The sequence below is a fragment of the Neopelma chrysocephalum genome, unplaced genomic scaffold (assembly GCF_003984885.1).
Source record: "Neopelma chrysocephalum unplaced genomic scaffold, ASM398488v2 Primary Assembly neopelma1_69, whole genome shotgun sequence".
NCBI classification, from domain to species: Eukaryota; Metazoa; Chordata; class Aves; order Passeriformes; family Pipridae; genus Neopelma; species Neopelma chrysocephalum.
In genome coordinates, this window is record NW_020897729.1 from 240,531 (window position 1) to 262,890 (window position 22,360).

Below are 22,360 nucleotides of genomic sequence, written 5' to 3' on the forward strand. Positions count from 1 at the left end.
CTGTTTTCTTCTGTTTTCTTCTGTTTTCTTCTGTTTTCTTCTGTTTTTCTTCTTATTTTTTTCTTCTTTTTTTCTTTCCTTTTTTACTTTTTTCTTCTTTTTTTCCTTCTTTTTTTCCCTTTTATCATTCCTTTTCCCTTCCTTTTCCTTTCTACTATTTTTTTCCCTTTCCATCTTTGTTTTTTCCACCTTTTTTTTGTTTTGTTTCTCTTTTTATTCTTTTTTGTGCCTTTTTTTTTTCTTCCCTTCCTTCCCCCTCTTCTCTTTACCCCTGAGTCGGGGGTAGAGGGGGAGCGCAGGCGATCCCGGAGCCGGGATGCTCCCGCTCGGCCGCCGCTGGGGGGCGCTGCGGCTCCGCGGCCGCCCGGGCCTGGCCCGTGAGGGGGGGAGCTGCCCCACACGGTTCGTGTTTCCCCCACACGGTTCGAGTTTCCCCCACACGGTTCGGGTTTCCCCCACACGGTTCGAGTTTCCCCCACACGGTCCGGGTTTCCCCCACACGGTTCGAGTTTCCCCACACGGTTCGTGTTTCCTGCTTGGGGACCCGTCCCCCTTCCGCAGGCGTTAAAAATGATGGGACTAAAGGAAGGAAGGGAGAGGGACGCTTCAGAAAGGGCGTGGTTTAAGATAAAAATCGGCAGCGGTGTCCTTTCTGTGTAACATCATGGGGGACACGCCCCCGTCTTGGCTGAGGGAAATAGGTAGCGGTTTTTATCGTAGTGTTCTTAAATCCCCTGAGGGTTTGGTTGAGAAGCCTCTTGCAGGCCAAAGAGCTCACACTGCTGTGCAGGGCACCGGGCAGGCCTGTGCGGGGATGCGCTGACAGGCTGGCTGTGGCTCTGCTGCAGTGGAGGTACGAGGTGGGTGCTCACCCCCCAGGGGGACAGCGCTGTAACTCGATGAAAAGAAACTCAAACTTGTTTTTTTTCACCCCGATTTCAGTGGTGGTTCTTGTATTTTTGCTGAGTTTCAGCCGCAGTTCTGGTGTGGCCCAGTCACCTTGCACGGCAGGTGCTCTCCCTTCTCAGCTCCCATACCTGGCTGCCGTCCCTCTCTGTTGCGTGTCAGTCTGCGGATTCCTCACGCCCAGGGGTTGTCCACTTTCATTATGAAGGAGATTAATTGAGCCTCTTCCAATCTCAGTTGTAAATACCTGATCCAAATTATTCCATATGGAAAAAGAAAAAAAAATAGGCTTGCTCTAACCCACAGACCCTTGGAAAGAAAACTGGAAAATCTATGGCTTAGGTGCAGCAGTGACCAGGATGCCCAAACAAAAAACAGTGATGGATTTAGAGGAAAAATGAGGTATTTTCCCAATTTTAGAAAAAGAAAAATCGAAACAAACCCATAATAAAAATCATTAGGCTGGGGAGCTTTACTTTGTTCCAAGTCTTTATCTAATTGCATTTCAAATTTTTCCATGAGAGACAGATTCCAAGATACTTTGTAATTCTCCCTCACTGCCTTGAAGACAAGAGACAGTTTGAAATGTGTTGGGGTTTCCTAAAAATTAACATTTTAAGGTTAAATAATGTAGAAAAGAAACAAAATTAATTTCAAGTAAAATAAAATAGTTCTGTGAACTTAGAATTGTTTTTCTTTTTTTTTAATTCATTGTAGGAAAAGAACATGGCTCAGTGCAACACTGTATTTTCCTTATTTTTCACTCTCCTCACATGCATAAAAAAACACACTGAAATTTTTCTGAAATTGTATATGCTGAGAGCTGTAATCCTACAAACCTGTGGGGTGCAGTTACTCTTGCCATGCTGCTGTAGTTGTTTGTGTAGGGTGGTAAAGGATCTCTCTGAGTGGGAAACATCTTTGGTGTTTCCCAGGAACTGGATGGAGGCTGCAGGACTGACCCCCATGCAGCACGCTGGAAGGACAGGGCTTCCCTGGTGCCTATGAGCAGTGTCTCTTACTAGTCAGAATTATTTTCTTAGTGCAGCCCTGGGGACCACGGGGGTTTGGGTGGCATTAGTGGCACCTGCATCTTCTCCCCTGCTTCTGGGCTGCTGAGCTCATGTACCATGGTTCTGGGGGTAGAACGACTGTGGGACTGAAAAATTAAGTCCTGGCGAAGCAAGGTGGCAACCTTGTCATTTATTGCAGTGTGAATATAGGAATCCTGCAAGCTGAAAACAGGCTGGAGGAGCTGATAAGGGGGGGTGAATGTGGCCAGGGGACCGAGGCTACTCTGCAGCATCAGTGCCTTGCAGGGAGGAGTAAGATATGACAGGGTCTCAGCTTGTGGTGCAGAGGATTTGAGCTGGATGCCGAGGGAACATGGTCAAATGTGTCAGCTGAAGAGTGTCAGCCCTTTCAGAAAGGGGCCCCTTCCTGACAGATCCATTTGCATGAGCATGGGGAAAGTGGGAGCTCCTCCATCAGCAGTCATGGTCAGCATTGCGTGAAAAATCCCACCCTGAAATCCACCTGACCCTCCAGGAAAGTATCTTTGCAAGCCTTTCTGAGGTGAAGGCTCCCCAAAGCAGTATCATTGCCCTCGTTCTACGGATGGGAGGAATCTGAAGTGTGGGGAGTACGCACCTGCGGTCACCCTGTGGTCTGGTGGCAGATGTGGAAGTCGAATCGAAGTGAAGTGATCAAGCTGATGCTTTGTTCTTGGCGTTGAGGGTGATCTGCAGTGTTTGTGTCTCAAACGCTTCAGTGCTGTGCTTGTGAATCAGGCAGAAAGACTGCTTTAGAAGCAGGCAGTCTAGTTTTAGAGCTGGCATAATCATAATTCCTATGCCACTAGGAGCAGGGGGGGAAGAGCAGATAAAAATCAGAAAATTAGAATTTATTACAATAAAAGCCAAAGTGCTAGAAGCCAAAACTGTCATTGTAATATGAGCTCTATTTTGATAGTGTCCTATTACATCATATAAGAGGTTGAACATGAGTAAGAATATCTTGGTTGGTAATTATCTGATTTGTGATATGTAGCTAATGTGTATTTGTTGTTCTGCTGTACATTATGCAGCAGCAATTCATTTCTAAACAACATTAACTGGCAATATAACAGTTCAGTGCAGAAATTACAGGCATAAACATACGTTTTACTTAGCTGAGTAATAGTTAAGTTGAGAGACCTCAGTCCTGCTCAGGGGAGATCTGGGGTAGAGAGGTGAGGGTATGTCTGTCCCTAACTCACTCTGCCAGCAGAATTTGCTTTTCCCAGAGGATGCTGGGTGTTTTCAAATCATCCAGCGAGCAAAAAAGGCGTGTGCAGACAGATGTGGGTACCAGCTGGCCAGGGGACCCCACATATGGGAGCTGACAGCTTCCCTATTCTGAAATGAGTTTGTGGAAAGTGGTGTCTCTGCAGGCTGCACCAATCAATAGCAAAGATCTGCAGGAGTGGCTTTCAAATTAGATAAGCTTTGGAGCTGATGTCTGAATGATGGTAACAATATAAACACTTGACTGAATGCACTCCTGTCATTGCATCCCTAACAACACTTAGATAAGACCATTTGTATTTTATGGGATCTTATTTTCTTTCACTTTATTTAATGACACTGCTAAATAAAAACACTCAATAATTGTTGTTGCTTACTTCAGTTCATCAATTAAATGTGTAAGGCTATTAGTATGGATATATTTTAAGATGGTTCAATTAGCAGAGGTTAAATAAAAAAGCCTTCTGAGTTCACATCAAATATCTCCCCATTCTTAGAGCATTAAAAAGAGATTTTTTGAAAGACTGAAAGAATTGGTGCTACAGATTAGAGAAGAGGTCTCTTGGCTCATGTTATTGTGCAGGCTGTGTCACATCATCTTTTCACAAATGTGCACAAAAAGCCTCCTTGGAACAGAGGGAGCAGAATGAGAGCAGCAATGTGCCCACTGGTCCTGTTGGAAGTGTCTTACTCCTCTGATCACTGGAAACCATTTCTAATTTCTAGCCTAAATTTATTCTTGGCCAGTTTCTACCCATTTGCTCTTGTGCCAGTATTGTCCTTCAGCTTATCTGTCCTCTGACTGCTGTAATTTATGCCCTGTTTACATTTCTTTCTGCCTGGGCAATGAAGATCTATGAAACATGTCCATTCTGCTTTAGTTTGTAGCCAGTTTCACTTTCTTAATTGCTTTAGTGCCAGGGTTTCAAACAACACAAGGGAGCATGTTTTGTTTTAAAAAGAAAAGCCTCTATTCAAGCTGCACCATATTGTGGGAATATTTTCCATTTGATTGAGGGTTTATGAATGCTTCATTTTTTTTGGTATTTTTATTTTGCCTATGAAATTACAAAGCTGGGTCAAATTCAAGCTGACAGAGTCCATGTGAAATGGTTAAATAAATAAAAACAGAAAGAAGACTTTTCAGACCCCTCATTGTGCCAGGAGTCAAGAAAGAAAAGCGAGAGGATTGCAATAATTGCTGGAGCTATCCATGTGCAAATAATAAGGCTGGGATTACATGTAGCCTTTTCTAGAACAAATGCCTGGTGTCTGCCTCCTCACGTCAGCTGAGTTTTTTCAAGGGGAACTTTGCAGGAGTCAGTCTGGCATGTTTAACTGGGGTGAGAGCTGGTACTTGCTGCACAGGGATCTCTTGCACACCCCACGTTCCACACAGAGCATTGGTAGTATCAGGGACTGAGGCTGGAACTTGCAGGGAGATCCCTGGAGCATCAGTGAGATCTGGAAGTCTGCTTCATTTGTGTCCATTTTGATAGTCCCAGCCCACGTTTTTTTGGCTCATGACAGCTAAGATTTGCTGATGAATAAGCAAGGACCTTAAAGTTGTTGAAGGTAATGAAGTGTCTATGAATTATGCTCCTTCACAAGGACATGTTTGTGTTGCATATGCTGCTTTTACTGCTACTGTCTTCAAGCTTCTTTACCTGCATCTTTAATGAGGAGACAGACACTGCCCTGGTAGCTACAGGTCTTCACACTTAATTTCCTAAGTGCCTGATTTTGTCACTGCGGACTTAAAAGTAGCTCTATTTCGGAATCATTTCACTGTCAAATCAGTCTTTTCATGTGAGGGCACCTTCTTGCACCCCACATTTTACAGCATTTGAGGTGGGCTGGAGTGCGTATTAGAGGCATCGATTTCTAGAAGTATCTGCTATAATGGACTGAAGAAATAATACATTTGCATGTATTACTGGCATTACTTAACAAACAGAAAGATCCCCAAAGCTGAGCAAATGACAGACAAAGCATGTATCAGGCTTATGAAAACAAATCAGAGGAGAGAGCCCTTGGAGCCAGAGCACGACTAATCTGCCATTCCACTGACAGGAGGCATAAGCCAACCCTCCTCCAGGCTGGAACTCCCCAGCATGTTTTCCTTTACTTCCCTTGTGTGGGGAGTTTTCCAAGGATTTCAGGGCCTGTGGAGGTGCTGAAGACAGTGGGACCCACCGCTGTTGAAGAACAGCTACCTCAGGAGCTAGGCAGCTTCATAAAAATAACTTTGTGCATCCTTTTCCCTCATGCAGAGGATCTGCGACTGTGAGAGTATCAGGATTTCAGCCCCTTTGCTGCTCTGTCTCTCTTTCAACTCTGAAGGATGCTCTTTGGGCAGAAAAATCCCAACATGCTTCTACAGCTCATGGATAGATGGTCATCTCTCTGTGGAGTGCTGATGATCTGTGTTGCCATATTGCCACCTGTACCCAGCACAAAGCCATGTTCTCCTTAATTACTGACAAAAATGTCTCTTCAGAAGCCTCCCAATAATTACTCAAGTACCCACTTAAGTGGCTTTTAATTCAGGCTCCTCACCCCCACGCTCATACATTTTCCAATTGCCAAGCACAGCTAATCTTATGTATAAGCTTCTGCCAAAAGAAAATGCTAATAACTTGCCCCCTGGTTTATACTACCTTGCATGAACTTCGGTGAGCCCATAGCATCTCAGGAGATGGTATTTCCAACAGGCTGGAGCAGGAGCATTCAATCATAATGAAAGATGAAGGCTCTTATTGTGAGTTTCCCTACATCTGACAACACTTGGCAATGCTGTATCACCTTTGGTTGGAGTGCTGCTGGCTGCCTTGCCAGCTCGTCTGGTTACTGGAGGCTGCCCCTCTCCCCCTGTGCTGGGGCAGGAGTGCCTGTGGGCTCCTGCAAAAGATGTAGGCCAGGTGGCAAGGATAAGACATGGACATCACGCTGGGTGCCTGACACTGTCCATGGGGCGGCGGGGAGGCAGCATTCCCAACTTTGCAGCCTTCTTTGTGGGAGTACAAAGGGAAAATCAGGGGATCCTGGCCTCTCATCCTGAAGGATCCATCTGCATTCAACAGGAAAGGTTTTAGAGCAGGACTTCCTGGGTAAGCAGGGTCTGTTGCCTGTTTCTTCATGCCTCATAGAAGGCATTGCTCTCTCTGCTTGTTTCTACTGTTTTACTGGGGTAGTCTCCAGACACTAGATTCCATCAATGACCTGTTTGTAGCAGGCTCCAACAGCCCTTTAACAGAATGGGGTTTTTTCTGTTCTGTGATGGAATAAGACCAAAGAGATGCTAACTCTGTCCCTGAAGTGAGAAAAGCAACATGCATAGGAACGGGGAGGGCAGGCCAGCATGGACACAGAGGAAGAAAGAAATCACACTGCACAGGAATTCCTTGTCCAAAACAGAAGCTGTAGAGGGGTCATGAATAAAGGATGCAAGGAAACAGGGTTGCCCATGTCCAAAAGCTGTTCTTGCAAAGCCCCAGCAGAGCCCTACAAAGCAGTTAGAACAGCTATTGCATCTTCCACTGTAGGCACTTCTGGAGTTCAGCAGTCTGAGAGCAGAAAAGGCCAAAACTGTAAGTCATGTCAGAGAGACACATGCGACTGGGAGGCTGTGATGGATGCCTACAGAAGGAGCAGCCAAACAACGAGTAGTGGTGCTTTATTCTCTTGAAAAATGCCACGTTATCAAAACTGTGCAAGGGAGAAAGAAAGTAGTAATTTCAAAAGAACATGTTGCACAGGGATTTTAATACCCATTTTCATGCCACTGCTCTGCCCAGTGCAAAAGCAGAGACTTGGTCTTGAAAGGGGTGAGACCACCAGTTCTACCACATCAGTGCACTTTTTTCTCTTCTGGCATTTCATGGTGACCTCCAAAAGGTCTCATTTTCACTCCTTGTGGGCAAGAATTGTAACTTTGAACCCAAGATTTTGTGCAAAGTGGATTTCTGTTCGTGTGAGCTCTAATACCAACTGATGCCAGGTTAGTCTCAGAAGCCGGGTGGAAGGGACTGGTTGTGATTGCACAGCCCGATCTCCTGTGTCACTCAAGTCAGACTTCACTGAGCAAGCCCAGTAAGTCCTCCATTGGCAGATGCATCAATAGGGCAAAAAAATTCTAGCTAAGTGGGACTTGGACTAGATGTTAGAAGGAGCCTTTCTCAGCTGAGGATAGTACAGAGCCACATTCCCAAAGGAGATGTGGGGCTTCCACTGCTGCAGGTCCCTAATCAGAGATTGGACCAACCTTGTCAGTGATGATGAAGGTACTGCTGGCACAGTACAAGGCTGACCTCTCCAGGGTCCATTGTACCCTGTGCACTGTGATATCAGCTCATCTATTTTTGAAAGAGGTTGGCTGCTAGGGTGAAATGATAGCAAATCCATCACAACTCTTGCCATGTCATTCTCTTGATGAATTACCATTGCTATTAACAATAAACATAAGCCCTGCCTTGACTTACAGCCTCCAGATCTTACTCTGACTCTGCTGGATTGAAAGAGCCCCTCCTTTTGAAAATATTCTTACTGAGAGGTGAGAGATTTATTGGTCAGGGACAAGTCTTCTCTATCATTCTCTTGGATACCGAGGATCTTAACCATTTGTCTTCTGTGGCCAGATTTTCAGCAACAGCAAACTCAGTGGCCACAGTATTAACAGGCTACATACAGCTGAATATCAAGAGGATTTTCACAGAGTGGCCCCATGTGAATCCCTGTAGATGTGCATATTACTGCAACCAAGAGACTGAACTGCTCAAGTCTCTCACTATATCCATATTCTTTGTAGTTCTCAGACCCTCTGTTCTGCCACTTCTGAAGTGTGGCAACCAAACTTTGTGACTTTTGTGATTCTGATGTTCGCTGCATTGGATACAATTGTGACAGAACATTTCTTCTGCTCCCCATTGCTTGATGCACGCCCCCATGGGCTTGGGCTCTCCTAGCTGCAGTTCCATGCAGAAAGCTCCTGTTCAGCTGTACCTCATGGTTCCCAATTCCCAGAGTCATTGCTTTCTAGGGAAAAGAAATTGCCCAGTCTTGAAGTAATACAGACTGCAGAATTTATCCCCAGAGGTTTAATCTGGCTGTGTTAAAAGGAAACTTGCTTCTATGAACTCAGTTTCCACGTCAGTTCAGTTTAGTCTCTTCGCCAGACTTGCCACGATCATTAATTACCACTGCATTAGTCTTTGTATCCTTGGCAAACTTAGATTTCCTTCCAGACCACTGATATCTTCATTGGTGTCTGGATCGCAGCAGCTGTGAGAGTCTGGGCAGAGAGGACTTGGGATTTCATTTTGCTGGAGAGATAGAGAAGTTGATTTATTGCTGGGGAGGGAAATAAATTACAATGCAAATAGCAAGAGGTGTGTTTGGAAGCCAGGGGTTTACAGGGGAAGCGATGTGTTCACCCAGATCCTTTTTTACCCAGTCTTCAAACCTTGTCTGGCTGTATGACAGCTGTAATCTCACATTTACATTTAGTGTTGAGTATGCCCTTGCAGTATGCAGGAGAAATAAGCAGGTTTGTTTAAATAAGATGCAATCTGGATGCATGTAACTTCAGAGGTATCCTGAGGGCAGGATTAATGTCCCGGCACTCCTGTTCAGCAGAGTTTGATGGCAGTGGAAACACCAGGTTTTGTCAGAGTTGCTGCTTTTTCTGCGAGCTCTCTAAACTGGGAGGACCCTTTGCTGAGTGACTGAGCAATGGACTGCCCCTGTGAAGCATTTCTCTGCTGGCCCAGCAGGATCTGAGATGTGGCCTAGCTCAGGCTGCAAATCCTGGGCTTCTTACAAATTTGGAGGCTGGATGAAGAGATGAGTGAAGTTTGGGGTCAGGGAACTTTCCAAGGCCTCTTTAGGTCTGTCAGAATCCATGATGTGCAGATAGACAGATCTGTGGGTCTGGAGGGAGTTTGGTATTTCTCCTTGACAGCTTCTGTCCCCTCTCCCTCTCTTGACCTATGCCAGTGCCACACAGGTGCATAGAAGAGGTGGATGTCCCTAGTCTTCAAGCCTTGACCTGCTGTGGATCATGTGGTCCCATAGCCCTACTGGAGGAGCAAGATAGGGGTTTTGCTCTCCCTCCCTCCTTTTTATCATTCTCAATCACATAATCGGGCTGGTTTGCCTCAGCCAAGATCTAATCAGGGAGGATCTCTTTGACTTTCAGCAAAGTCAGCTTGATGGAAACTTTAAATTGAAAGGCTTTTCCTGACATGGTTGAAATTGGTGTCTGGCTGCATGATTACAACAGGAGGAGGTTTCCTTCCTCCCAGGGATGGGGAAAAGCATTTGCAGCCCCTCAGACCTCCTGAGCCCTGGCGTATGGGGGCCCTAGGCCGGAAGCTGCTCTGTGGGGTCACACTCCCCTCTCCACCCAGATCTCATCACCTTCATGCAGGTGACATGTAAATTCAGACAGAACCAGGTTCAGTGTCCATGGGAACTGGGCACCTCTTGCATTGTTGAAACTGTAGGCCTAAATGGGCTACAGGTTTTCATTAGATAGGATTCAAAGAGAAGGGTGGGGATGGCTGACCTCTCCTAGGGAGGGGAAGGTTGTAGGAGTCGTCTTGTTCATGATGGTGTCCCTATCCTGATGTTTGAGGACTAAATATCTACTTTAGACAGGGAAGGGCATGTGTGTGTGTTCAGTCTCAGGCTCACAACTGGGATTGTTCTGTGGTGGCTATTTCACCTATTTCACCTCAAGCTTCTGCTCTGCATTAAAAGCACAAAGAATGTGGTCTTCTCCTCTTTCTTACACACTGTGAATGCAGACGTAAGACCTGGAATGAAATCTCAAGTCTGTGCTTTCCTTTCCCTTCCAGGTCCTTGTAGTTTCTGTGGCTTAAGGCTAATAAATGGTTGGCCATGGGTGAAAAGTCCCTAAGGCAGGGGATGGAGCGAGTTGCTGGATGTTGGGAGAGGCCCAGTGAGGAAGAGGAGGTGGATGGACGAAGAAAGGAAGAGAGGCAGTTCTCTGTCCTCTCTTTTAAATCAGCAGCTATAGTACAGGCAAGAAGATATTTGAGTTTTCTTTCCAGATGCTTGGGTGGGTGTTTCTAAGCCTGGAGCAGCTGGTTGGCTCTGTGCCCCTTGCTCAGGAAGGGTGAGCTCTTGGCTCTGCCTTGCACAAGGGGATCTGCAAGTAGGGTGCTGATCCTTTCATTGCTCCTTCAGCGAGGCCTCCTCCCTGCACTGTCCTAATGACTGAAGTGCCTTGCGGGAGCTGTCACTGGGCAGGTGTTTGCAGGTGCTTTGTCTTGGACTCCTGACACTTATGAAGCCACAACTGAAGTGCACTGCTGCAAGGACGGCAGTTTTCCATGCCCTGATCCCATTGGGAAAGGCAATGAGGGAATGGCCAATGAACAGGACTGTTGGGGTGAGGTGATAACAACAGCTTTGAGACGAGCCCATCTTGAACAAGCCTCAGGTCTGGCTCTGACATGTGGGACAGGCACTGATCTGTCTGCAAGGAGGTCTCTCTTCATATATGGGAACAGTTTCAGATGCTTCCCTCTACTGCTCCTTTTCAGGCTTTGTTTGAGGGAGATGGTCCCATTAGGTGCTTCCAGAACCCTGGAGACAAAAGTCTGTTTGGTCATACAGGAAGCTTCTTGAAGAGAAATGTATCATGACACTTTCACTCCTAGACAGCCACACTTCCCTTCAGCAAGGTGAAGCTTTCTTGTGTTTGACTGCCTCCACCTCATGTAGGCAACAAGTCACCAAGGAGAAATAAAAACTCCTATTAAATTGAAAATTTTCTCTTAAAAAGGGGAAAAAAATATATGAATGCATAAAATCCTAGCAGAATTATTTCTTTTTCTGGTCTACAGTTGATTTTTGTTGTGTTGGTGCTGCTTGTGGCCTGGTTTTTGCAATAGTGGTTTCATTCTGCAACCTGCCAACTGTGTACCTGCCACTCACTTTAATACAGGCAGCCCCAACTTTTACCCAGGCTACAGCTGGTTTTAAAGACACCAGGTAAACTAATGAATACTCCTCGTGATGAGTTGCAAATTTTGTTTTAATTGAATCTTTGAAGGCAAAAAAGGGAGTAAAGGGCCCATTAAATAAATTATTTTAATATGGCAATCAGATGATGCAGGCTCTTCTGTGTTTATTAAAAGGCCAAGTCAGCTCCAAGCTCAGCTGTGTGAGAACAGCTCAGAAAGCCGGCCAGTTTTTGTACTCTGCTGCTGTTTTAGGGCCAGATCTCTCTCCCTGAATAGCATATTTTGAAGTGGCCATGTGAATTCTTATTAGGCATTCAAACACAGATACAAACCTATGCATTGTAAACAGAATTAAGCTGCACAGAAACTGAGCAGAATACGGTAAGATCTTTTCTTTATCAGGTTAACCAGGCATGTTTTTTTTTCCAAAAAGTCCACCCACGCAGAGAGGCTGGGGAATGCCAAAGCTGCATGAATTTTAATTATGCTAGACATGCAACAAGGGGCTACCTTGTAAAGAATAAAGTTAATAAAACATGGATATGGGCTTAATTTTGCTTAATAAGCAGCCCTGGCAATGCACATTTTGGATGTAATTTACACAGCGTGGAAATTGGGTACAATTCTTAAGAGGTGTCTGCATGCAGACTTTCAAACTCCACAGTGCCTTCCTATTGGAAGAGATTTGTTGCTATGCTGCTATAAAATGGTGAATTAGGCCATTCACAATTATCGGCCAGAGATGGGCGTCTTTTTTTCCCCATTCAACTACAGAAACATGCATACACATTTTTAAGTGGTATTAAATGTAAATCTCTTCCTTAATTTTCATGTATGCATTTTCAGTAGCTCTGCAGATAAAACAGCAAAAAACCTGCATATGTTCCTATCTGTAGTTAGCTCTGTGTGTACAGAATTAGTAAAGCAGAGATATGCCTAATGACTGAAACTACAGAACACAGCCCATGGCTTTTGAAGACTCTATGAAAAATAAACAGGATATTCTGTTAGCAACCCTGCGGGAATTATTGCACTTCACTAAGGAAAGATGCCAATAACCTCAGTTTTGACCTAGATAGATCATTCTGTTTAGGAAGGTAAGGGAATGCAATTCTAGATCTCTTCTCTGCTTAAGTCACCAAAGCCCTGAAATTCAGCCATTCATTTTAAACCTCAGCACTGAGGACAGAAGATTTTATTTATCAAGAGAACAAAACCTCAGAAATTACAGTGTCTTGAAATGTTTATATTGGTCACTTTCCATAGTGAGTGTCTAATGCAGAGGCTCCTGGATGCTTGGGGTGAGGATATTTAATGAGCATAGTTAGTCTGATCTTCCAACAGCCCTGAGGAGTCCGAAATTCTGCCTGCTCCTGTGTGCCAGATATGGGGTCTTTCTCCACAAACTGCAGGAGGAGCACTGGCAAATCTCTCCACCATGATCAAAACACTGTCTGTGTTGCTCATTTTATGAACCAGTGCTATTCTTGCATTCCCTCTTCATAGGCTGCACTGTGCAGCTTTCCAGACTGAGACTGAAGTGAGGAGGGAGCCCAGGGAAGAAGAGGTATGGGAGAAAAATTGCCATAATAACTCTGCAATAATTATATTATATTTTATATATTATATATTTATATATAAATATGTTTTTTAAATTATGTTCCTTAAGGAAAAATGCCATATTGGCCCAGCTAGGTCAAAAAATTCAGCTTCCATTGGTGGCGATGAGGAATGCAGCCTGTGGATTCAACAGGGGCTAGTTGCATAGGCTGCACTACCCTCAAAGAGAAGTAGCTGATACAGATGAAAATGGGAGGTGTTTTGAACCCTGTTTACCCAAATGAAAGTTGAAGGAGAGAACTTCCACTGGGGGAGACCAAAGATAAGGAGGCTTTTCTGTTTCACTTGGCAGCCCATCACAGGTTTCACCTGTGAGAATGACAGTGCCAGGGGCATGATGAGGTTGGCCTTCCATTCTCCAGCTCAAGACTGCTCTGGGTTTGCTTGGTGTTTATAAAAGCATGGGCTCTTCAGAAAATTTTGTGAAGTTGGGGCATGATCCAGAGTCGTGCAGAGCAGATGCCCATGTCAGTACTGTCACCAGGAGCTCATGGCACTGTGCCCATGTTCAGAACCAAACCCTGTGGACTCCTTGGCCATCTATAGATACAGACAGACCTGCATGTTGGCAAATGCAACATTATATTCAGTTTCACAAGCTCTGGTTTAATTTAATTCCATCACTGCAGAAGCAGAGAGACCTGTGAGAATCCTTTCTTCTTTCTTAGGAGTTGCAGCAACTCGCTTTTCAGATCCACAAATCACCAGGAAAAAAAAATTACTATGACCGACTTTATCACTGATTAGGATCGTTTTTAAGTGCAGAGCTGCTGCTCCTTGTTTATAGCTACACAACAAAACAAATTAGTCACACGTCAAAATAGCTGGAACTTATCTAATATGGTGCAGATAAACCAGCATTTTTTTCACCAGAAATTTGAAGACTACAGGCAAAAAAAGTATCTTTATATATACATGGAAAACTTTTTTCTTGGGAAGATATCAGATTTGCTCAGATCCTTTGAAGATGAAGCTTTGGATAATTCACTGGCAGTTCAGACAGTGATTCTCTGATTGCAAACAGCTTTCTTTAGGCCATGCCTGTACCTTGTACTGCAATAATTCCTTGATGTCAAGTGAAATAATCCGATAGAGAAAATTAAAATATGAAGCATTTTAGTTACAGGAAAGGGAAGAAAAACCTTTATTGACTGGGATGGTGAAATCTGCTCGAGAAAAGTTGGCAGCGATTAAAAAGAGATCAACAGCCAAACATTTATATCTCCCAAATGGTTTTGAATATTTTTTTCTCCTGTCCTCCCCTTGAGAACCTGATTCCATCTTGTTATGGTATGCATAGAGACTAAGAGTGAAAATCAGGAAGTAATGCCAGAGTTAAGTTAATCTTTGTGGACATAGTGGGCGGTTGTTTCAGTTGCGTTTTTTCCCAATACATTAAAATAATTTAGAGGCGAAGTTCTTGCAGTGAAGTAGTTACAAAGATTATTTTGCTGAAGTTGATAGTTCCCAGGGCATGTCACACTGGTTTAAAGTGCCCTCTTCACTTGGGAACATGGATCAGCCCTACACGTTCAGGATTGGATTAGGCTCGTCCTGCAGCTGCTACTTGCCAAAGTGTGGCTGGGGCAGGTCCGGTCTTCCCAGTCGAGATCCCCTGTCCCTCCACCCTGACCCCTGCACACTCCCCCAGGTATCTTGCTCGTCACCTAACTAACCGAACAGCTATCATTTCTAGCTGTTACTTGAACCTGAAATCTGGAGAGCACCGTCCTTGTGGCAGCAACAGCAGTTACTTCTCTGGATAACCGGAGATGTATCTATCTGCATCTTAAATTTTGTTTGATGCAGTTTTGTGGCTGGATATGGGCGGGAGCCGGGCCAGCACCTGCTGATGCACTAGTGGTCTGTCTTGGGAGCGCTGTAGCCAGAGGCAGCCCGGCAGTGCCCACCGCCGCTGCAGCCGTCTGCGCGCTCCCTGGTCGAGGCACCGGCCCCCGGCAGCGCATCCTGCGCTGTCGCCCTGTCTCTGCTTGCACGGAAAAGCAGGGAAAGTCACGGAGATGTTCAGCTGCCTAGGCTGGGTGCTCAGGCACCGACAGCAGTGGCGAGGGAGGCGGCCAGGGTGGCTGCAGGACTCGCAGGCGGCTCCGCCGGCGGGGCCGGGGGGACTGCGGCCCCGGGGAAGCCCGGCGGGGGCGGCGGGGCTGCCCGGGCGGAGAGGCAGAGCCGCCGCGGAGCTGCAATTGCCTCGATCTGCCTGCGCGATGTTTCTCATCCAAACCTCGATCACGTAGGATTGCGTAGAGAAGGGCGAGAGGGAGCAGCTGCAATTCTCCCGGAGCCCGGCTCCCGCCCGGCACCGACCCAGCCCGCCCCACCCGGCCGCCGCGGGGCTGCGGAGCTCCCCGCCGCCTTGGCAGCAGCTGCGAGCGGCGTGGGCGTCCGGGGGGCTTCCCCGGCCCCTCCTTCCTCTCTCCTCCCCCCTCCCGGGCCGGGCCGGGCCGGAGGATGCGGGCGGGCAGCGGGCGCGGTTCGGCTCCTCCTCGCCCCGCCGCCGTCGGGCGGCACCGCGGAGCATCCTGAGCCCCGCACGGAGCAGCAGCAGTGGCAGCCGCACCCCCCCGCCCTTCTCCTCCTCCACCTCCTCCCCGCCTCGCATCGCTCCTCCCGCCGCTGTCCCCGCCGCGGCAGCCGGGCCCGGGGCCGCCCCGGTGCCGAGCGCTCGGCGGCCGCCCGGTCGGCCGGACGATGTGGGTTGCTGCCGTCGGGGAGAGCCGGTGCCGGGGCAGAGGCGGCGAGCAGGGCAGGCGAAGCTGCGCCAGCCATGGCGCTGTGAACCCGGGGCGCCGAGCTGCGGCGATGTGAGCCCGCACTCGCGGGCGGGTGCTTCTTTTTTTTTTTTTTTAATTTAATTTTTTTTTTGCCTTCCCTCTTTTTAATTTGTTTGCTGACCTGCTGCTTTTTTCCGTGGCTGCTTTTTCCTTCCCCTCCCGCCCTCTCTGGGAGCGGAGTGGGGAGGGGGGCAGAGGAGGAAGAGGAGGAGTGCGAACAGAAATGCAGCGCGGCTCTCCCTGAGCCCGGTCGCGGAGCCGCGTCCATGTGCGCGCCCTGCCGCGCAGCGCCTCGGAGCCACCGCGCTGGGGCCGGGGCTGCCCGCGGGCCGGGGGGGCTCTGACTCATCCCACGGCCCCTCGCCGGAGGGCGGCCGGCGGGAGGAAGCGCCGCCGCCTGCGCCCGGGCGGAGCGGCACCGCGCCGCAGGGACCCGCGGATCCTCCGCGCCCCCCTATCCTTTGGACACAGCTGTCGCCGGCGGACCTTCGTCAGCGGGGCGGCCGCTCTCGGATCTACGCGGCCGCTGCCAGCCCGGCCGGGGGGTCTCGCCGACGGCCGCCCGCGCCGGGATTTGCGCTTCCCGGGGACAGACCCATGGGCGGCGGGGTCCGGCGGCCAGCCATGGTTGTTTGCCCGGGCGCCCTGCTCCTCCTGGCCGGCTGAGCCCTCCCCGGCGCCGGGACTCGGGGCTGCAGCGCGTTAAGCGGGTCGTCCCCGTGCCCGGTCCCCGCGGGGCGCGGCGGCGGCTCGGCCCCAGCGCGCCCGGGCGGCGCCCCACGGAGCGGCGCGGAGCGGAGCGGGGGGCCCATGAGCGGCGATGGCAGCGGCTATCGCCAGCTCGTTGATCCGGCAGAAGCGGCAGGCGAGGGAGTCCAACAGCGACCGGGTGTCCGCCTCCAAGCGCCGCTCCAGCCCCAGCAAGGACGGGCGCTCCCTATGCGAGAGGCACGTCCTGGGGGTCTTCAGCAAAGTGCGCTTCTGCAGCGGCAGGAAAAGGCCGGTGAGGAGGAGACCGGGTGAGTACGGCGGGCCAGGGCCGTGGGAACCCGCTCCGCGGAGGGGAGCAGCCCCGCATCCGCCGGGATGGCTGCCCCGGGGCGCCTCCGGCACCGCCGGGGACCGGCTGGGGACAAGGCTTGCTCCGCGCTCAACTTTGGTCTGGGTCCTGGCACATCTTCTCCTCCGGTCTGGCGGGATGGGTGGGCATCGACCTGCCGCCAGCATCCCTCCACCGCTGTCCGAAGCGTGAGCACAGCGGGTCCTCCGGCAGGAGGGACCCAGCGGCTTCATCTGAGCTTCACCCAGAATTGTATTTCTGCACCTCCTTGCAGATAAGTTTTTTAAACGATCTCTTATTTTCTGCATAGTGACAAGGATATCGATAAACTGAGGATCAATTAAAATTTTGGCCATTTGATAACTAAATCCATCAAGTGCTGCTTCATGAGCAGAGTTCCGTAGGGAATTTCATTAGCTTAGAAAGCTTTCCAGATGGCAGCTGCAGAACAGTTACACCTGATATTGAGCTTGCAAGGATCTAGAAATGCTCTTTAGGGTAATCCTGTTTTCCCCTTTTCTTTCCCTTATTCTTTTTTGCATGTCTGTGCTCAGTCTTGGTTCCTTGTGAAGAACTTCAGCCCTAGTGTACACACTGTTCACTTTTCCACGATGAAGTCCCACCACCCACAGTTTCAGTTCTGAGCAGTGCTTTGTGCTCTCAGCCATCCTTGGTAGGCGTGAAAACTCAGTACCTGGCAAGAATAGGCCCTCCGTGATTTCTCAGTGGAATTATTTACTTCTTGCTTTATTTTTTTCACTGCTATAGGTCACCACTAAGGAGAGAAAACAGAGATTGGTTTGAGAACCTGAGAAAACATGTAGTTTTCTCAGGTGTCCATTAGTATCGTGATTAAAAAACAGAGGTATTTGTTTCCTCAGCTCTTCAGGATGTACCATCAACCAGTGTAGCCCTCCCATGTTTTCCATATACATTAGTATTGTGCTTATGCTTCAAAGGGAAAAAAGTTGCCCTTTTTTTTCCTACTCAAGTTATGATGAGTGGTGGCTTACTGGACTATCCTATGTATTAGTTAACCTGTGAACCAAGACCAAAAGACGGCCCTTGCCCAGAAAGTGTTGGCATTTTGTCTCAGGAATCACTCTTTGAAGGGTCAAGAATAGGAACTGGGAGTCACACTGACAAAATCATTTTCTGTTTCTCTTTCCTCTCCATCTTACTCTGCCTTTAAATTAGGTTCCTTAAGGACCTATAGGGCTGGGAAGTCTAGACCTGTTACTTAGGTTTCGAGATGCTTTGTCTCATTAAAGTTTGAGTGACTTGGTAGGGTGTGGTTGGGAGGCTTTTTATTGGTTCTACCCTGGTTCTCCCAGCTGGACAGGTCCAATTCTGCTTCCATGGACTCAGTAAATGCCTGTGAAGAATTGATGAATTTTAAGAATTCCCTCAACTTTCATGGTCTTTCATGCTGAGGAAGGTTTTCAATAATTTACAGACCAGAGTGATTTAAGGGAGACTTTTTATTGACTTAGAAGAAGGATCAATGCCACTCAGTGCTGTAAAAATAGAGCTGTTCAGTCTTTAGAGCTGTCAGTCAATCATTTGTAACCAGTACTGTATTCATTTCATAAAATTAAAGAAGTAGAGGAATTAATTTGCTGTGAAAAAAATCCAAATGTCCTTTCCTAGCCTGTGGACTATGTCTGCTTTAGTTCCCAGTATCCATCTTTTAAATAGAGATTTATTTCACTGGTACATCCTATTCCTGATCTTGGGTGTGCTTCTCAGAAGGCAGCTTGCCACTGGGATGCTGCTACTCAGATTGTTTATTCAGGGAGTGTATCGTGCCCAGATAACTTACACATTCCAGAATCGAGTTTCTGCACAGCAAATGACATGCAAATGAATTGAAAGTAGTTTCAAGAAATGTGCATACATTGTGCAGTGACCCACAACCCCAGTGATTATGTCTACTTAATGATATGCTGGCTCAGTAGTTTGCAAGTCAGTGAAAGGAATGAGAGAAACATCCATGTTCAGAAAGGGTACGATCACATTTGGAGATGGTACAGTGCTAGGGGATCTCTCTTTACCTTTTTAAACATGACCTTGTTTTATGACTATCAGGAGAATCTGTCAAAAAACTTCAGATTTAAAGAGTGATTTTCATCTGTAGTACTCAACAAGCTCTAATAAATGGAGAGGATATTTCCTGTTTACAGAAGATGAGACCAAGCACGGAGCACTTACTTGACACAGAGACCTAAATCCTGATGCTCATCCCAGCATACCATGCTTTGGGTCCCCACTGCCAGTGAGCCCACGAAGCAGCAATGGTGGAGCTGTAGCAGCTTGTGCCATTACAGAAATACAGCTCTGATGGTGGTTCATGTTCCCTTTGCTCTTTGCTTCTGTAAAGTAACTGTGTGAGCTTACATCAATTAAGTGTTTTTAATATGTGACTCAAACAGCGCTGTAACTAAAATATTCAGTAGAGACGTGGGTGAGCGGAGTTACTTTGCACTGGTTGGCACCTTGTGCTCCACACTGCAGCCTGTGTGAAGGGAAAGTGACGTACTCCTGCTCTCATATGGGAAGGGAGAATTTGCACCCTGTAGCAGTTAAGTCTTGCTCAGTGGTGGGCATGAGCAGTCACAGGTTTTGGCAAGCTATGGGGAACCAGGTCCATGCAGGGATACCTTGTATAATCAAAGCTATCAGCTCCTAGGGAAAAGTTGACTGCAGAAACATCTCATTTGTTGGTTGCAGTAGGGACCATGTTGTAAACTGAGAACTAGTTCTGTCTGTCTTTTCAATGGGCAAAGACAGCTGTCTCACATACACGCTTTGTGTTCTTTTATAGCTCTTGCATGTGTTTGGTTCCAAGATGACTTATCAGTTTAAGATAGGCCAAATAAGGACACTGAGTGCTGTGGACTAAACTGAACATTTGGACACATGGAATTAATCCCATTATTGTGAGTTAATACAGGTCACTGGCTGCAATTGTGCATCTATAAATTATATATTTTTCTCTGACTATAGTGACTTAATAAAGGATTCAAAAGAAATTACTGTATGGGATGGCTTGTTGGTACAAGTTCAAGACTTGGATTTTTCCTCAGAGACTGGTAAGTCCAAGAGCTGAATTCAGAAGACTTGACAAGAAGCTCTCTCCACATCACTTCTCTGCCAACAAATAGTTGAACCAAGTAGTTTCATCCCCTCTGTGGCTGAATTAAAGCATCCAGGCATGTCCCTTCTTCAGCTGTTTTGTAACAGTCTGCAAAGCCTGGGCTGGAGGGTCCAGCTTGTTTGTGAAAGCTGTTGCTGATGCTTCACTGACCATCTTCTCAGGCAGAGCTCACCCCGGAGAGCTGGGGTGGAGGTGGCCTTCCGTTATGCCATGGACACTGAATGGCAAAGCTGAGGAGTTTGGTAGCCTTGCACAAGGGGGAACAGGCTGGAGTATCCGTGGGGTTGGTGGAAATTTTGTCTGAGTGAAGCCCACTGAAAGGGTGTTGTTACTTGGGAAAATCATATTTGAATTGAGGCAGCTTTGGGTCAGGCAGTGCCAGGCACTGTGTAGCATCATCTCCATCCCTTTAGATGTTGCTTTTGTAGATGAGTTTCCAGCTGAGAATGCAGACCTCAGTCTCAAACAGGTTTTTTTACCCCAGGAAAAAGAAAAAAATTGTGTTATTTTTATTCCTTTTTTTTCCCCTTGTCTGATATATATTTTGTGCTCCTCCAGGGGAAAGGATGCTTTTCCTTAAGGAGATCTAAAGGCTTCTTCCAAAGTGAAGGAAATGACTTGCACATAGCAAAAAAGCAATAACTAAAACCATGTTTTCCCTTTGTGGTATTTCTCATTTTGAATAATAAATAGAGATTTGGAACTTAAAATATATGGACATAGATATTTTTGCAGCAGTATAAGTAAAATATAAAAGCAACTTTAGTTGAAGGACATAGAAGGACTTTGTTCATTCGGAGATTCATTTAAAACATTTGAGAAGTCTGTCATCTCTGCAAGCTGTTAAATTCCCTGAGTTAAATCCTGAAGTCCTTTCTGTTTTCATTCAGGGTGAAAATTATGATTGAAGCTCGAGGTAAAAACCACCTTTTTAGCTTCCTGTTAAATTTGTTGTAGTCCTTCCCTGCTTTTGTGGAGTGGTGCATCTCAGAACAGCTGTAATATCTGCCCAACCTGTGGAATTTGGCCTCTCTGTTGCTGGTGTCTGAATGCCAGCTGCATTATCCCAGCGCGTAGCTGCTCCCTGCAGTAGGATTCCAGCTGGTTCCCAGCACTTTTCTACAGCGTGTCCGTGCATGTCTGGGTGTATGCCCAGCCAAGAGTGGTCCATCACATTCTTCTGCCTGCTCCTCTGCAGAATTTGGTGCTGTGTCTCGTATCTAAGAAGTGGCCGACGGGAATGGAAATGGCTGGAAATCATGGCATTGCCTGGCCAGCAAGAGCTCATAGAAGTGCTAGCTGAGATGAGGGCATGGATGCCAAGTTGCCAGCCAAACACAAGCAAGATAACACCAAGGGGAAGGGCACAGCCTTCAGGGCGTGCGTCCTCCTTGTTTGGGGCAGTCTGTCATCGCTGAGGTCTGATCTGCTGGTGGTGCTGAAAGCTCCTTCTGTACCCGCGGGTGCTAATGAATGCCAAAATGATCAGGAGGGAGGAATAGGCTCCCTCCTGCTTGTGACAGCTCAGCAGATGGGTTTCATTTTATCAAATTGATCCCTGGGGGTGGTATCGCACACGTTCGTGACTTGCAGATGTGGTGACTGTCATGGTGAGTGGCTGTGCTCGGTTACTGGGGGGTTAGGATAGCAACCCTGAGCTGTCCATCTCTAAAATCTGGGAAAGAGCTGCAGATTCCTGGCTTTCTCCAGAGCAGGAAAAGTCAGCTGACAGCCCGCTTCAAACACAGCTTATGGGTGAGCATGTCAGTCAGTAAGATGCTTCGTACTAGTACTGAGTATGGTTGATGCCAAGAAAATCCATGGAAGTCATCCAAGCTCCGAGAAGGATGGATATCTTCTGTCCCCATGGCCTCAGGGGTAGCTGTGCTTGTGGGAGCAGTGAAAATCATTAGCCAGCAGAGGAGGTTCACCATTAGAGCAATACAAATGATTGATTCTTCGATCACCAGCCAAATGGAAAAGTCAGGGCAAAAAGAGGTTCATGAGTGATTATTTTCCCTCCCCATAAAAGATCCATATAAATCAGTTTATCATTGATACAACTGGGAGGGTTTTTTTTTGGGGGGGAAGAGGTGCAATTTCATTTGGAGGATTTTTATACTTGTATTTTTTTTAACTTCTGAGTATACTTCTAAATGAAATACTATTTTGAAATATAAAGCCAAAAGCTTGAGTTCCAAAAAATACCAAAATAGAGACAAGATTTTCTTCCCTCCTTCCTTGCTTTGCTCAATTCAGCATGAATTTAGAAGAATTTCAGTAGACCAGATACCACATATTTTAACAAATAAGATAGCTATTGCCAAAACAAATTGTCAGCTTGACTTGGGCAGTGTGGACAACAGAGCTGCCATGGGAGCTGAAGAGGCTGTTTGAGAGGCAAACAGAACCATGAGCCTCACTATGGTGGGGAGCAAGTGCAAACGCTCTTGGGCTTGTCTTCTTTCCTTCTTTCACCTCTCCAAACAGGCATACCATGGACTGCCAGATAGCACAGTGGCCAGGTAGGCGTTTGTTTCATTTCTCTG

General features: G+C 47.2%; 1 protein-coding gene across 8 annotated transcripts in view; it reads left to right on the forward strand.

Moving 5' to 3' along the window:
• The window catches only part of FGF12 (fibroblast growth factor 12), a 224,000-nt gene that overhangs the window by 107,944 nt on the left and 93,696 nt on the right, over window positions 1-22,360 (forward strand). The window contains exon 1 of one of the 8 annotated variants that reach the window (XM_027685481.1): window positions 15,707-16,613. The exons of 6 other annotated variants lie outside the window; for them this stretch is intronic. In XM_027685481.1, coding sequence (XP_027541282.1) covers window positions 16,415-16,613 — 199 coding nt within the window. In that variant the 5' untranslated portion in view covers window positions 15,707-16,414. Of the gene's footprint in view, window positions 1-15,706; window positions 16,614-22,360 lie in introns of those variants that run through there. One more of the 8 variants, XM_027685478.1, reaches the window with a different exon arrangement.